Source organism: Antechinus flavipes, chromosome 6 (assembly GCF_016432865.1).
Source record: "Antechinus flavipes isolate AdamAnt ecotype Samford, QLD, Australia chromosome 6, AdamAnt_v2, whole genome shotgun sequence".
NCBI classification, from domain to species: domain Eukaryota; kingdom Metazoa; phylum Chordata; class Mammalia; order Dasyuromorphia; family Dasyuridae; genus Antechinus; species Antechinus flavipes.
The window spans coordinates 262,781,296-262,796,858 of record NC_067403.1 but is presented as its reverse complement, the minus strand read 5'-3'; the positions used below and the strand labels follow the sequence as shown (position 1 = coordinate 262,796,858).

The 15,563-nt window shown below is 51.0% G+C and overlaps 2 protein-coding genes across 2 annotated transcripts; both read right to left on the bottom strand.

The window, feature by feature from the left end:
- Nucleotides 1-4,835: 4,835 nt before the first annotated feature.
- Nucleotides 4,836-6,073, bottom strand: LOC127541946 (keratin-associated protein 5-1-like). The gene has a single exon (XM_051967307.1). It carries the CDS (start codon nucleotides 6,071-6,073, stop codon nucleotides 5,432-5,434), a length of 642 nt encoding a protein of 213 aa, XP_051823267.1. The 3' UTR covers nucleotides 4,836-5,431.
- A 6,120-nt stretch (nucleotides 6,074-12,193) lies between these two features.
- On the bottom strand, nucleotides 12,194-13,460 carry LOC127541939 (keratin-associated protein 5-5-like). The gene has a single exon (XM_051967294.1). It carries the CDS (start codon nucleotides 13,458-13,460, stop codon nucleotides 12,711-12,713), a length of 750 nt encoding a protein of 249 aa, XP_051823254.1. The 3' UTR covers nucleotides 12,194-12,710.
- Nucleotides 13,461-15,563: the final 2,103 nt, after the last annotated feature.

Below are 15,563 nucleotides of genomic sequence, written 5' to 3'. Positions count from 1 at the left end.
CTTTGCCCTCTTCCTTCTCTCACTGTCTTCTCTCTCTTCCTTTCTCCCTCCAGCCTTTGCCCTCTTCCTTCTCCTTCCTTCCTTCTCCCACTGGCTTCTCTCCCCTGACTTCTCCCTCCAGCCTTTGCCCTCTTCCTTCTCCTTCCTTCCTTCTCCCACTGGCTTCTCTCCCCTGCCTTCTCCCTCCAGCCTTTGCCCTCTTCTTTCTCCCTCCTTCCTTCTCCCACTGGCTTCTCTCTCCTCCTTTGTCCCTCCAGCCTTTGCCCTCTTCCTTCTCCCTCCTTCCTTCTCCCACTGGCTTCTCTCTCCTCCTTTCTCCCTCCAGCCTTTGCCCTCTTCCTTTTCCTTCCTTCTCCCACTGGCTTCTCTCCCCTGCCTTTTCCCTCCAGCCTTTGCCCTCTTCCTTCTCCCTCCTCCCGCCTCCTTCTCCCTCCTCCTTTCTCCTCTGCCTTCTCTCTCCTCCCTCCCATCACTTCCATCTACTTCTTGATGTGCCCTCGGGGACGGCCTGGAGCCTGGCCGCCTGGCTTCTCCCCTTGGGCAGGGGGAGGGGGGGCACAACTCTTGACTGGGCAGGCTGGGCTGGGCAAGCTCTGCTACTTTGCCGAGGCTGCTGCCCTGGCTGGTGCCTCATAGTCTATTGGCCCTCAGTCAACTTGGGTGAGTCAGTCAGTGCCTTTGAGTGCTTGGAGCTCCTCTGGGAAGGGCCCAGCCTGGGGAGAGCCACAGGCACACGATCTTGTTGTTGGGGACTGGGGGGGGGGAGGGAAGAAGGGTACGGGGGAGGGGAGCTCGGCATCTGTGGGCAGGTAGGCTGCTCCCCCCCAAGCAGCCCAAACAAACCCCTGGGGCCTCTTCCTGTCCCCCCAATATGGGCCCTTAGATCTCATTTCCCAATCCTAGGTAAAGCTAGTTCTTAGAGGTCCTGCCTTTCTGGGCAATCCAGGGCCTTCTGAGGGGATCATCTTGCAAGCTGGGATCTGAGGGGGACTGAGGGGCAGGAGGACATGGGAGCATTTGTCTGTACTTCCGGTCCATGAGCCTCCAGGGGAGGTGAGGCTGCTCAGAGTCTAGACCTACCCAGCCAGAGGATCCCTCTAGAAAACATCTACTATGTGCCGGGCAAGGGCAGCCAGGTGGCTCCCCAGAGCCCAGAGCACCAGACCTGGAATCAAAAACATATTCCTGAGTTCAAATCCAGCTTCACACACTTACCAGCTATGGGACCCTGGACAAGTCACTTCACTCTACCTGCCTCAGTTTCCCCATCTGCAAACAAGCCAGAGAAGGAAATGGCCAACCACTCTAAGATCTCTACCAAGAAAACCCCAAAGGGGCCACAAAGAGTTTCATGTGATAGAATTGACTGAACAGCGCGGGTCAGGCCCTGTGCTGAGTGTTGGATCTATCAGGAGCCATTTAGCGGTCCTCTAGCCCAGTCCAGGACCTCAGCAGCCATCAGGAGGAAGTCACAGGGATGTTTATGCAGGCTCTGAACAGGGATCTCTGAGCTCACCTCAGGCCCAGAAGCCCTCTGATGTGACTTCTCATATGCTTCTTAGCTGAGGCCCCCTTGGGTGCTGGTAAAGATCACCTGCCTTCATGCTGGCTCGGATCCTCATGTCTCCTTAGCCTGAGGCTTGGAGCTCCACTGCCTGGGCCCATCTGGGGGCAGATTGCAAGGCCAGGCCCTAGGCCCAGTCTGGACACGGACTGAGACCTGCTCCCCCTACGTATGAGGAAACCAGCCTCCTCTGCTCTGGGCTCTGCCCCTTGCCTCACTACAGACACCTGTGCACTCCAGCACGACTGGCACCTTTTCAACAGGGAGGAATTGGGCAAAGAGCAAGGCCGCCTGGGCGGGGGCGGCAGTCTGGGGGAGGGGACAGCGCAGTGCCACTTTGCCTAAGGGGGAGGATCTATAGGTGGGTGGGGTCCTGCCAGGGCTGACTTGGCTCTCCAGAAACAGGTGTTTGCTGGGGAAACTGGCTTGAATATGTGGGACAAGGCTGCCCTCTGCTGTCTGAATGTGGAACTTCAAGGGGTCTGCCCATCAGGCCATTACTGGCTGCTGTCCCGAGATGAAACTGCCAGAACCTTTGGATAGAAAATATTCCAGAAGTAGCCAGGAGGGAGGGCATGGAGGAGCCGGGGGAGGGAGGAACCAAGCTCAGAAGCCATCAGCCACAGCCTGAGTTAAAGCTCATTCACTCACTGGTCTGGGAAGTTAGTCCTGAAGCATTTAGAAAGTCATTCTCCAAAAGGAAGGAGATCTAAAGAGTAGTGAGGCTAGACTCTGGCCTCAGGGAGTTTCCAGTCTAATAGAGAGGGAAAGAGGCAAACAACCTGATTCAACGGAGATCAGGTAAATGGGTGATGATCTATGAAGGGAGGCCCAGCCTGAAGAAGGGAGGTGCTGAAGGACAGCGAATTATCAAAGATTTTCCATGTAAGGTGGGTTTTTAGTTGAGATTTAAGAAATCAAATCCCCAAAATATTAGGAGGCAAAGCAGAAAGAACTAACGAGTTCTGGACCTGGGGGGAGGGAAGGCTGGAGAGGGCATGTCTTGTTTAAGGAACAGCAGAGAACTCAGTTTCTGTCACCGGATCCTAGAGGAGTTGTAAGAAGGCTGGAAAAGAAAGAGGGTGAAGTTATGAGGGGCTTGAATAGGAAACAAGATTTTTTTCATTTACTACTGAAAGTGATAGGATAGAATCATTCCTCAATGAAGAGCATTTCAACCTTTGTGGATTTGGTGGTATTAGATAAGCATTCCAGGAAAGCACTGACTGTTTCTCACCATTTCTTAAACCATGCTGAAGGTTTCAGCTTCTTATAAGACTCCAAGGGAGGACATTAACTAGAGCCTCAGTTCTAATATTGACTCAGGAGTGATTATGGCACTTATTTTGTTTCACTTTAATTGATATCATCTTCTAAGCCCAGGCAGCTAACTACCTGTGCACAGCAAGTCTGAAAATATGGTCAGAGTCAATGAGAGTTAGAAGCAAATGGCAAAGAAAGTAGAAAGAACAAAGAGTTGACACTTTGTCCTGGAGAGGACTGGGAAGTTTCTAAGGAAACCCTGAAAATCTGGACGTGGGCATTCTAAATGTGAAAAAGGAAGCTAGGAACATTCCGGATCTGAAGGGGTTCTGTTGTACCTCCGATGGAATTGCTGCTTCATTGTCTTCCCCAGGGTAGGGATGAGAGAGAACTTGCTGCTAATGCTGGGCAGGATGGATTTCTTTTTTTCCCCTGGCTACCTCTTTAAAGCTGTGACTTATCCCTATTCATGGCCTTACTGATCCTAAGTCATAGCTTAGGGAAACCATCCCATCCCCTTCTGCAAAAAATGACTTGGGATCCCTCTGACCTTTGCTTATTGCCTCAATTTCTTTCTCTTGCTTATTTCCTTAGCTAGCTGTTTTAGATCTCTGCTAGATGAGAACAGAGGCACTGAATCTGAACTAGTAGGAAACTCTTCTAGGTAATTCCCATTACCAGTGATCCTTGCCCTTGGTCTAGGGTAGGTTATGTTGAAAACATAAATAAAAGAGTATAAATTGTATAAATATGTATACATATATTGTATTTAACATGTACTTTAACGCATTTAACATGTATGGGACTGCCTGCCATCTAGAGGAGGGGAAGGAGGGGAAAAGTTGGAACAGAAGTTTTTGCAAAGGTCAATGTTGAAAAATTACCCATGAATATGTTTTGTCAATAAAAAGCTAAAATTAAAAAAATGTTACACACATCTGGGCAAGGTGATACATGCCTGTAATCTAAAAAAGAAAAGAAAAGAAAAGAAAGAAAGAAAGAAAGAAAGAAAGAAAGAAAGAAAGAAAGAAAGAAAGAAAGAAAGAAAGAAAGAAAGAAAGAAAGAAAGAAAGAAAGAAAGAAAGAAAGGCTTCTTCTCTTGGCATTCACATTATTTTAGCTTTTTGTTGTTTTTCCTTCGAAATGGTTTTCAAAGCTTTTCTCTCTCTCCTTTTCCATTGAGGGTTTCTTATCACTACTAATCATATTCTTGTTGAAATATTTTGGTGAAGCACTAAGACCCCAAAATAGCTCTCTGTCCCTAAAACTCAATCTCTTTCTCCCAGTCTGTGTGTAGCTCGGTATGTGTCCTTTTCCTCCCAAAATGGTAAATAGGACTGAATTCTAAGGACACCAAGGAGGACAGCACAATTGGTCCCTGGAACAGAGTCTCAGTCAGACCAGTCCCTAACACATGCAGAGGATGTAAGCAGATCCAGTTCAGTAGAGATCAGTAGAAAGCTGGGGTCTCCCTGAGGTGCTCATACTCAAGTACACTGCTTCAAGATGAAGGGAGCATGGCTCCCATGTGGTTGGCCAGGGGCTGCGTCTGCTCAGGGAAAGCAAGAGCATTTGGAATCAGCTGGAGAATGGGGAGGCCATTCCTCTACTTGCATCCTTCCAAAGCCCAGTCTGACTGGAGAAGGGCAGGCAGGAGACATCGGGACAGCCCCTTAAGCCCTAGACATTGAGAGTTTCCCTTGGAAAATGTAAGCCCAACTCCCTGGACAGCCAAGTGCTGTGTTCCCAGAATGGGCTCTAAAAGCTTGAACTCTTGGAATTGAGATTAGCCCCCACCCTCCCGCCCAGAGAAGTCACTCAGTGTTGATTAAGAGGAATGTGGCAAAGGGACCAGTTCTGGGCCAGTGTCCCCCAATCTCCCAATGGGCCAGACCCAGAGCCCAAGATCCCAGAATGTACCTGCCTGTGAAAAAGGCTGACTAAGTGCTCAGAGCACAGGCGGCAGATCACTCTGAGATTTGTGAAGGAAAGCAAGACATTTTCAGGATTAAGGGTAGTTTTTATTGAATCAAAATGATTGCCTGGGTTTCCAGGGTTAGCCCAAAGTAGGCAAGATAAGCAAAGAGACCCTTTGGAGGAGAGAGTTGGGGAATCCAGGAATGAAGGCTGTTGGGAGGCAACTCAGCAATCCCCAGTGATGGCCCCACCTCTAGGGGCAGGGCAGATGATCCTTGGAGATAACAAGAGATTCCCCGGGGGTCTGCATGGTGTGCTGGGCACCCTTTGCTGGGTATTCCTGGCAGGGCGATGTCCCCTTGGCCTGAGGAGGTTGGGAAGTGTGTGAAGGATGGGGGGAAGGGGATAGGGAGCACTCCTATGGCAGGGCTGCTTTTTAGCTAAGTAAGGAGATCAGGAAATCCCTGACTCGGGGTTCCCAGATAATCCTGATCCTGGGTCATCAAAAGGATGCTGAGAAAGGGGCTGTATGGGTGGGAGCTGGGAGTGGAGGAGGGGTCCTGCTGAAGGCCAACTGCTTTAAATTAAGGTCGAAGGGAAGGGAATGGGGTGAGCAGCAGATCTTAAACTGGTAGGAAGAAGAGCACATAAGCCGGACTAGCAGCAGCCGGGCTTGCAGCAGCTGGACTAGCAACAACCTCCACAGCCTCCACCACAGCTGGAGCAGGAGCAAGCAGGCACACAGCAGCAGACAGGCTTGCAGCAGCTGGACTGACAGCAGCTGGATTGGCTACAGCAGGGCTTACAGCAGCTGGACTGGCAGCAGCAGGGCTTGCAGCAGCTGGATTGGCAACAACCCCCACAGCCTCCACCACAGCTGGAGCAGGAGCAAGCAGGCACACAGCAGCAAACTGGCTTGCAGCAGCTGGACTGACAGCAGCTGGATTGACTACAGCAGGGCTTGCAGCAGCTGGACTGGCAGCAGCAGGGCTTGCAGCAGCTGGACTGGCAGCAGCAGGGCTTGCAGCAACTGGACTGGCAACAACCCCCACAGCCTCCACCACAGCTGGAGCAGGAGCAAGCAGGCACACAGCAGCAGACAGGCTTGCAGCAGCTGGACTGGCAGCAGCTGGATTGACTACAGCAGGGCTTGCAGCAGCCCCCACAGCTGGAGCCACAACCCCCCTTGCAGCCTCCACCACAGCTAGAGCAGGAGCAGGCTGGCACACAGCAGCACACAGGTTTGCAGCAGCAGACGGGCACACAGCAGCTGGAGCCACAGCCCCCACAGCTGGAGCCACAGCCTCCTGAACAGCCACAGCAGCTCATGATGCTGAGAGATTGGAAGAGATTGGTGTCCACAGGGGAGGAAGGTCTCAAGAGAGAGGAGTCAGTGGGTTGTGGAAGCCCCTCTCTGCTCCCAGCTTTTATACTGTGGTGCAGTCCCGGGGACAGGCCTGGGCACATGCCCACAGCCTCTCTGGCAGATCCCCTGCAGAAGCAGGAGCAGGCCCCTTGGCTCCCTGGGCTGTTGTTGGACACTGGCCCCTGACTGCCACAGAATCAGGCTTTGGTTTGTTTGGGAGCAGGCCTTGTGGCCATGACTCACCTGGAAGCACCAGGTGCCTAGATTGGCAAATGGGCTTGTTTGGCCTTGGTCACAGGGACCTGGGGCTCTGGGAGCTCAGGGCAGGAGCCTCCAGGCTCCCCGACGTCAGCCCCTGCTGACAAGGAGATGGCGAGAGCCAGGGAAGAAGCAGGAGCTTCCTGGAGATCTGGGAGCAGGTGCCAGCAGGCACGTGCCTGGCAGAAGGTGGTGGGCTCCTGAGCCCCATGGCCGTGCCCAAGGCAACAGGCTGAGGGAGGAGTCAGGCCCAAGGCAGGGCTGAGAAAGCTGCTGCAGACAAGGCAAAGGAGCCATGACCCAAGGATGAAGGGGGCAAGACCACAGGCGGGCTCCAGGGACCATGGTCCTGTGCTGTGTCAGGTGAGAGGGGATCAGGGAATGGATGCCTAGAGAGGGGAGGGAGGGAGAAGGAGGTCCAGCCCAAAGGGCCAGCTGGGCAGAGTGCCTGACCCAGCAGAAATGAAGGAGCTGGGCTAGGGAGCAGGATCCTGAGGGGACCAAGGCCAGAGGAGGCAGATTCCTGGGAATCCATTTATGAGACTTAGGGCTCATTGCTGCCTTCCTGTGGGGAGATGGATCCTGGCTTTCCCCATTCCAGGCAAAAGAGCAAAGCAGGAGGGGGAACAGGTCAGAGATCGGGGGTCAGGAGTCAGATGTTAGGGGGCTGCATCTCTGGTGGAATCAGGAGCAAATATGCCAAGGAGTATGTCCTTGACTCCTGGCACTCATGGAGGTTGGGGAAAAGCAGGGAAGACTTGGGCTCACTAGGGCTTTTATGGGAGAAAAACCTGCAGGGACGGAGAGAACTTTTATCATTGGATAAAGAAAAAAATGGGCAGGGCCTGAAGGCCAGGAATTCACCCACTTTGGGCCATGGTGCCCCAGGTCCTAAAGCAGTGGCTAGTAAGGGAGAGGGTATTCACTGTGGCTATTTGTAAAATAATGTTGGTTTTCCCTTAATTACATGTAAAACCATGCCTGACATTTCCTGCTTGAAGCTTTGAGTTCCACAGGTATCTTCTGCCCCAATTTCCCTCTCACCTCACAGAAAAGGAACAGGGTTTGCTGTAGCGTAAGCAAATACAAATATATAACATGTTTCAATATCCATAATTGTGTGGGAAATGTCCTTGAACAAGAAATAAGGAAAGAGAAAAACTGAAAAAAATTTAAAAAAGGAAAGCGGATGAAAGAAAGAAGGCAAGAAAAAATGAAACATAAAGCAGAGTAAGAAAATAAAAAAGAAAGAAAAAGGGAGGGAGAGAGGAAGGGGGGAATGAAGGAAGGAACAAGGGCAGAAGCAAGGAAGAGAGGGAGGGAGGGAGGTATGCTTTGGTCACTATTCAGATTCCTGGATTTTCTTTCTCTGTTGGTGGAGAGTCTGCTACATCATGAGTCCTTTGGGAGTCTCTAAAAGGTGTTGCTGAGATCAGGGAAATCATTTCTAGATGTTCAACCCACAGTTCTGCTGTTACTGTTGAAAATGTTCTCTGGTTCTGGGCCTGTGTCTGCATCAGTTGTTGTCCATGTTTCCAGGTTGTTCTGAAATCGTCCTGCTGGTTATGTCTCAGAGCGCACTGAGAGTTCCCCCTAATGGAATGGCACCGCTTGTTGAGCTGGCCCCCAATGAGGTGCATTCCCTTCATTACTCATTCTGAGTCGCGCCACAAAGAGCTCCTACAAATGCTGGGTACTGAGAGGTTCTTTCTGAAATCTCTTTGGATTATAGACCAAATCATGGTTCTGACACCTCAAAGTGTATTCTGAGTTCCATGGCCATTTAGGCATAGTTTTTTTTATTTTTTTATTTCAGTTTTTATTATTGTGATGGCTTTTTATTTACAAAACATATGCATGGGTAGTTTTTCAACATTGACCCTTGCAAAACCTTCTGTTCTAACTTTTCCCCTCCTTCCTTCCACCCCATCCCCTAGCTGGCAGGTAGTCCAATACTTGTTAGATATGTTATAATATATATTAAATCCAACATATGTATACATATTTATACACTTATTTTGCTGCACAAGAAAATTTGGATTTAGAAAGAAAAAAAACTGAGGAGGAAAACAAAAATACAAGCAAACAGTAACAGAAAGAGCCAAGTCCATCAGAATTGTTGTTGCCATGTATAATGATGTCCTGGTCCTGCTCACTTCACTCAGCATTGGTTCCTGTAAGTCTGTTCTGGCCTCTCTGAAATGATCCTGCTGGTCCTTTCTTACAGAACCATAGTATTCCATAACATTCACATTCCATCACTTATTCAACCATTCTCCAATTGATGGGCATCCATTCAGTTTCCACTTTCTAGCCACTTCAAAAAGGGTTGTTGGGCATAGTTTTAAATGTCTTTCCTAAATGTGTGGATCAGTTCACTCAATGTGTATCCATGTCCCAGTTTTCCCAGGGGTCCTTTGAAATCCACTGTTTTTCCTTACTTCCCAAAGACCAATCTGATGGGTCTGAGGTGGGAGCTCCAAAGTGTTCGACTTGCACTTCTCTGATCCAGCCAATTTAGGCCATTTTGGCATAAGACATGAGTCTCCTTGGATTTCTTTGTCTCAAAATTGCTTCTTCCTATTGTTTGACCATTGGTTAGTTGGTGAATAGCAAGGATTCTCATGCCTTTGACCCAATTCACCCTCTACTGGAGAAATGGGGGCTGAAGCAGAGCTACTTTGGGTAATACACACAGGCCCAGCCCTACCTCCAACCTGCTTTTGTTCCAACTAGTGCGGATTTGGTTTTCTTTGGGCAAATCCCTTGAATGTCACTTAATCCAAATGCTCCCTCTTGCATGTCAGCATGCTCCCTGGATCCTGTTGGGTACTCAGTCATATCCCGATCCATAGATCAGCCAGCTCTAGCATGGATTGGAGATATCAGCTTTTAGGTCTAAATGATGGATCCATCTTCTCTTGGCATGTGGTGAGAGAGGCTGGTCTACACCTTCATTCTGCCTTCCTGTGTTCCATGTTTCCCAGCAGTTTTTGTCAATGAATGAGTTTTATCCCTAAAGCTTGGGTCTTTGGGTTCAGCAAACTGTACAGTTCCTAGTGTCCTGTGTCCCGAGTCTCTTCCCCTGCTCTAGCTCTCCCCTTTGTTTCCTTTGGAGGAAGAGCTGGTTTGGATACTTAGCACCTTATGATGCACATTGACACCTGGTCCCATAGGAGTCTTGTGGCTGCATTCTTGCATCCCACCCCAGGCAGGGAGGCTCTTCTCTTTGTTCTTTGTGCTGCTTTGGCCCTGCAGGTGGGGCTTTCCCTCTTGGATTGGGCAGGATTGAGGACAGGGCCTGCAACTAATAGGAAGGTTGGAGAGGATTAGCTCCCCAGCCAAAGGTCCCTAGCTCAGCCAGGAAGGCCAGACCTCACCTGTCTTTGAGAGTAAATATCCCCAGGAAGATTTCCTCCTTTTTTTCACTCTGTTGCTCTGCCCTTGGTACCACCTACTTGCCCCCAAGAAGCTGTCTGTATCCCTGCCACCTTTCTCTCCCCTCATCATGGCTCACCTGACCACCATCTTTGCTTTATCATCTGCATCCACTAACCCTTCACAAAGAGACCCTTGGCCACAGGCCCAAGCCCTACTGCCCATCTTACCCGATGGCCACCTTCTTCCAGCCAAGCCCATGGTTCCTTGTTGAATTCAATCCTAGGCCAAGATGGAAAGGGCGCTTCCCAAAGAGATGGAGCCCAAATCTTCCATCCCTCTAGTCACAATCCCCAGAAGCGTTCTGGCATGAAAGGGATGGGAGGAGTCCTTTTCATGAACTGGGCTTCTTAAAATCCCAGGGGCTTCATGGTGTGGATACAATGAGGACTTGTCCCTCTCCTCACTTTGCTTCATCTGCTTTTCTACTTGTGCACTACCAGGTTGTCAGTGGACCACTCTTGCAGACATGTTAGCCCCTCCTTCCCCTCTCCCCCACCTGCTCCCATCTTCTTTCTATCTAGCCCTGATCCTGGTGATTTCTTGGTATGATTCAAAGGTGGCTTGTGACTCCATTGCCCACAACTCCAAGGTCTCTCTTGCTCATTGGACAGGTGGGATACCCAGCTCTCCAGCCACTTGAGTAGCAACTTCCTTTCCCAAAAGTGGCGTGGGCCAGACAGGAACACTCCTGTGCTTGTTCTCTGTGTCTGAGTGGGTGCAGCCCTGGCTGGGGAAATGAGGACAGAGCTTAGGGGAGAGACCTGCTGCCTGCAGAGCTACTTGCTGCCCAGCCCTTCTTGGGGTTTCATTGTTACCTGAAGAGAAACTGTTGCTTCTTTGTCTGCCTCAGGGAAGAGTGGAAAGAGTGTTTGCTCTTAGGCCTTGGCAGGCTGGAAGTTTTTCTTCTTGGCCTACTAGCCTATTGGAGCTGTGACTTGGGCCCATTCATGGCTTGAGGGATCCTAGGCCATGGGCTAGAGAAGCCATGAACTCCTTCTCTGGAGAGTGACTTTGCCTCCCCTTTCCTTTCTTCTTCCCTCCCTTGCTTTCCCTTTTCTGGTTGCTATGATTAGCCTTTCTAAGACACCTGCCCTAGGAGAACAGAGGCCCAGGCCCACAGGCCCACCGCTGATAAGGAAGTCATGAGGTTTTCCCCATTCCCAATGGTGCTGGCACTTGGTCCGAGGTGGGGGTCTGTCAAAAACATTCCAGAAAAGAGCTTGTTTTCCTTCCCTTTTGGGGGCTCTACCAAACTGCAGAAGCAGGCGGGATCTCTTGGCTAAGGCCATTCTTCTCTGTATAACCATATATTCTCAGTGGGGCTTCTCTGCCCAACTGATAGTTGATGCAAAGACATTTTCTATCTTTTCAGATCATGGAAAAAAGTTCAAGGAACCAATTTTGCATTCTGCAAACTGGTCACTACATATTTATGAAAAAGTGGCTGCTCCTTTGGTTTTCCATTTTATTTCTGCTTAATTTTTGATGGTTCCTTCCTGGAGGTTGTCAATATTTTTCTCAGCCTATCTTATCCCACTCAGGTTTTGTTATCACTACTATAACAATCATCTTCTTGATGAAATAATTTGTGAAATACAAACCCCCAACTAATTCTGTGTCTCTATCCCTCTGGGTCAGTCTCTCTCTCTCAGTTTCTGTGTGTCTCTGTGTGCCCTTTTCTTGTCTAACACAATATGTGCATTTCCCCCAAACATGGTAGGTAGGCCTGGAAGGCCTGCCCAAGGAGGGCACCACAATTAGAAGCCTGGAAGAGGCTCTGAGTCAGACTATTCCCCAGCACATGCAGAGTCAACATCCGAATGGATGTAACCAGATCTAGTTCATGAGAAGTTAGTAGAAAGGCTCCCTGAGGTGCTAATACTCAAGAGCACTCCTTCTAGGTTGAGGAAGTATGGCTCCTGTGTGGTTGGTCAGGGGCTGGGTCTGTTCAGGGAATCCAAAAGCATTTGGAGTCAGCTGGAGAATGGGGCGGCCATTCCTCTACATGCATTCTTCTGAAGCCCAGTCTGACTGGAGAAGGGCAGGCAGGAGATAATGGGGCAGCCCCTTAAGCCCTACACATTGAGTATTTCCCTTGGAAAATGGAGGCCCAAATCCCTCGAAGCCAAGTGCCCAGAATGGGCTCTAAAAGCTTGAGCTCTTGGAATTGAGCTCATCCCTGGAGAAGTCACTCAGTGTTGATCGAAGGCAAGAGAAATGTGGCAAAGGGACCAGTTCTGGACCAGTGCTCCCCGATCTCCCAATGTGCCAGATCAAGAGCCCCTGATGCACCTGCCTGTGAAAAGGGCTGACTAAGTGCTCAAGGCCCTGGCCTTAAGACCACCCTAAGAGATTTATGAAGACAAGCAAGACATTTTCAGGGTTAAGAGTAGCTTTTATTGAAACAAAATGATTTCCTGGGTTTTCAGGGACAGCCCAAGGTAGCCAAGATAAGCAGAGACCCTTTGGAGGAGAGAGTTGGGGAGTCTGGGAACAAAGATTGTTGGGAGGCAGCTCAGCAATACCCAGCACTGGCTCCACATTTGGAGGCAGGGCAGATGATCCTTGGAGATGAACTAGAGGTTCCCCTGGAGGTCTGCATGATGTACTGGGCAGCCCTTTGCCGAGTGTTCTTGGCAGGGTGATGTCCATTTGGCAGAGTGTGTGAAGGATGGGGGAGATGAGGATAGGAGGTGCTCCTGTGACGACCCAGTTAACTCTTGGCTAAATAACGAGATCAGGAAATCCCAGACTCAGGGTTCCTTGATGGTCCTGGGGCCTGAGACATCAGCAAGGATGCTGAGACAGGAGCTGGGGATGGGAGCTGGAAGTGGAGGAGGGATTTTGGTGATGAGGGGCAAGTTTTCCTCACAGTCGAATGGGAAAGGGATGATGTGAGCTTCAGATCTTACACTGGCAGCAAATGGGGGCACAGCAGCTGGACTGGCAGCAGCAGGGCTTGCAGCAGCTGGACTGGCAGCAGCAGGGCTTGCAGCAGCTGGACTGGCAGCAGCAGGGCTTGCAGCAGCTGGACTGGCAGCAGCAGGGCTTACAGCAGCTGGACTGGCAGCAGCAGGGCTTGCAGCAGCTGGACTGGCAACAACCCCCACAGCCTCCACCACAGCTGGAGCAGCAGCAAGCAGGCACACAACAGCAGACAGGCTTGCAGCAGCTGGACTGGCAGCAGCAAGGTTTGCAGCAGCTGGACTGACAGCAGCCCCCACAGCTAGAGCCACAGCCTCCCTTGCAGCACCCACAGCTGGAGCTACAGCCCCCCTTGCAGCCCCCACAGCTGGAGCCACACCCTCCCTTGCAGCCCCCACAGCTGGAACCACAGCCCCCCTTGCAGCCCCCACAGCTGGAGCCACAGCCCCCCTTGCAGCCCCCACAGCTGGAGCCACACCCTCCCTTGCAGCCCCCACAGCTGGAACCACAGCCTCCCTTGCAGCCCCCACAGCTGGAACCACAGCCTCCTTTGCAGCCCCCACAGCTAGAGCCACAGCCTCCCTTGCAGCCTCCACCACAGCTAGAGCAGGAGCAGGCTGGCACACAGCAGCACACAGGTTTGCAGCAGCAGACGGGCACACAGCAGCTGGAGCCACAGCCTCCACAGCTGGAGCCACAGCCTCCTGAACAGCCACAGCAGCTCATGATGTTGAGAGATTGGAAGAGATTTGTGTCCACAGGGGAGGAAGGTCTCAAGAGAGAGAGGAGACAGTGGGTTGTGGAAGCCCCTCTCAGCTCCCAGTTTTTATACTGTGGTGCAGCCCCGGGGGCAGGCCTGGGCACGTGCCCACAGCCCCTCTGCAGACACCCTGCAGAAGCAGGAGCAGGCCCCCTGGCTCCCTGGGCTGTTGTTGGACACTGGCTGCCTCTGGGTCAGGCTTTGGTTTGTTTGGGAGCAGACCTTGTGGCCATGACTCACCTGGAAGCACCAGGTGCCTGGATTGGCAAATGGGCATGTTTGGCCCTGGTCACAGGGACCTGGGGCTCTGGGAGCTCAGGGCAGGAGTCTCCAGGCTCCCCGACATCAGCCCCAGCTGACAAGGAGATGGTGAGAGCCCAGGGAAGAAGCAGGAGCTTCCTGGAGATCTGGGAACAGGTGCCAGCAGGCACGTGCCTGGCAGAAGGTGGTGGGCTCCTGAGCCCCATGGCCGTGCCCAAGGCAACAGGCTGAGGGAGGAGTCAGGCCCAAGGCAGGGCTGAGAAAGCTGCTGCAGACAAGGCAAAGGAGCCATGACCCAAGGATGAAGGGGGCAAGACCACAGGCAAGCTCCAGGGACCATGGTCCTGTGCTGTGTAAGGTGAGAGGGGACCAGGGAGTGGGTGCCCAGAGAAGGGAGGGAGGGAGAAGGAGGCCCAGCCCAAAGGGCCAGCTGGGCAAAGAGTGCCTGACCCAGCAGAGATGAAGGAGCTGGGCTGGGGAGCAGGATCCTGAGGGGACCAAGGCCAGGGGAGGCAGATTCCTGTGAGTCCATCCATGAGACTTGGGGCTCATTGCTGTCTTCCTGTAGGGAGATGGATCCTGGGTTGCCCCTTTCCAGGCAAAAGAGCACAGCGGGAGAAGGAAGGAAGGAGGTACCAATCATATGCTTTAGTCATTACTCTGATGCCCGGGATTCTTTCTCTGTTGGTGGAGAGTCTGCTACATCATGAGTCCTTTGGGAGTCTCTAAAAGGTGTTGCTGAGATCAGGGAAATCATTTCCAGTTGTTCAACACACAGTTCAACTGTTACTGTCGAAAATGTTCTCTGATTCTGGGCCTGTGTCTGCATCAGTTGTTGTCCATGTTTCCAGGTTGTTCTGAAATCATCCTGCTGGTTATGTCTCAGAGCACACTGAGAGTTCCCCCTAATGGAATGGCACCGCTTGTTGAGCTGGCCCCCAATGAGATGCATTCCCTTCATTGCTCATTCTGAGCCACGCCACAAAGAGCTCCTACAAATGCTGGGTACTGAGAGGTTCTTTCTGAAATCTCTTTGGAATACAGAACAAATCATGGTTCTGTTACCTCACAGTGTATTCTGAGTGTCCTGACCCTTTGGGCATAATTTTAAATGTCTTTCCAAAATGTGTGGATCAGTTCACTCAATGTGTATCCATGTCCCAGTTTTCCCAGGGGTCCTTTGAAATCCACTGTTTTTCCTTACTTCCCAAAGACCAATCTGATGGGTCTGAGATGGGAGCTCCAAAGTGTTCGACTTGCACTTCTCTGATCCAGCCGATTTAGGCCATTTTGTCATAAGACATGAGCCTCCTTGCATTTCTTTATCTCAAAACTGCTTCTTCTTATCATTTGACCATTGGTCAGTTGGGGAATGACAACCCATTTCTCTGTCTATTGGAGAAATAGGGGCTGAGGTATATGCCCAGCCCCATCTTCATTTGTGTGTTTTGTTCCAACTAGTGCGGATTTGGTTTTCTTTGGGCAAATCCCTTTGAATGTCACCTAATCCGAACACTCTCTCTTGCATGTCAGCATGCTCCCTGGATCCTGTTGGGTAGTCAGTCATTTCCCTAGATCAGGCAGCTCTAAAACTGGCTAGAGATCTCAGTCTTTTGGTGTGAACGGTGCATCCACTTGGACCTTCTCTTGGCATGTGGTGTGAGAGGTTGGTCTACACTTTTATTCTGCCTTCCTGTGTTCCACATTTTTGTCATTACCAGGCTGTTGGGTGGACAACCTTGCAGACATGATAGTCTCTTCTTCCCCTCTTCCCCACCTTCTGCCATCTTTTATTAATTTATCCTGAT

What these genes read in the sequence shown, in the direction of transcription:
- LOC127541946 (XM_051967307.1), bottom strand. Translation starts at nt 6,073, where the DNA reads ATGAGCTGCTGTGGCTGTTCAGGAGGCTGTGGCTCCAGCTGTGGGGGC.
- LOC127541939 (XM_051967294.1), bottom strand. Translation starts at nt 13,460, where the DNA reads ATGAGCTGCTGTGGCTGTTCAGGAGGCTGTGGCTCCAGCTGTGGAGGC.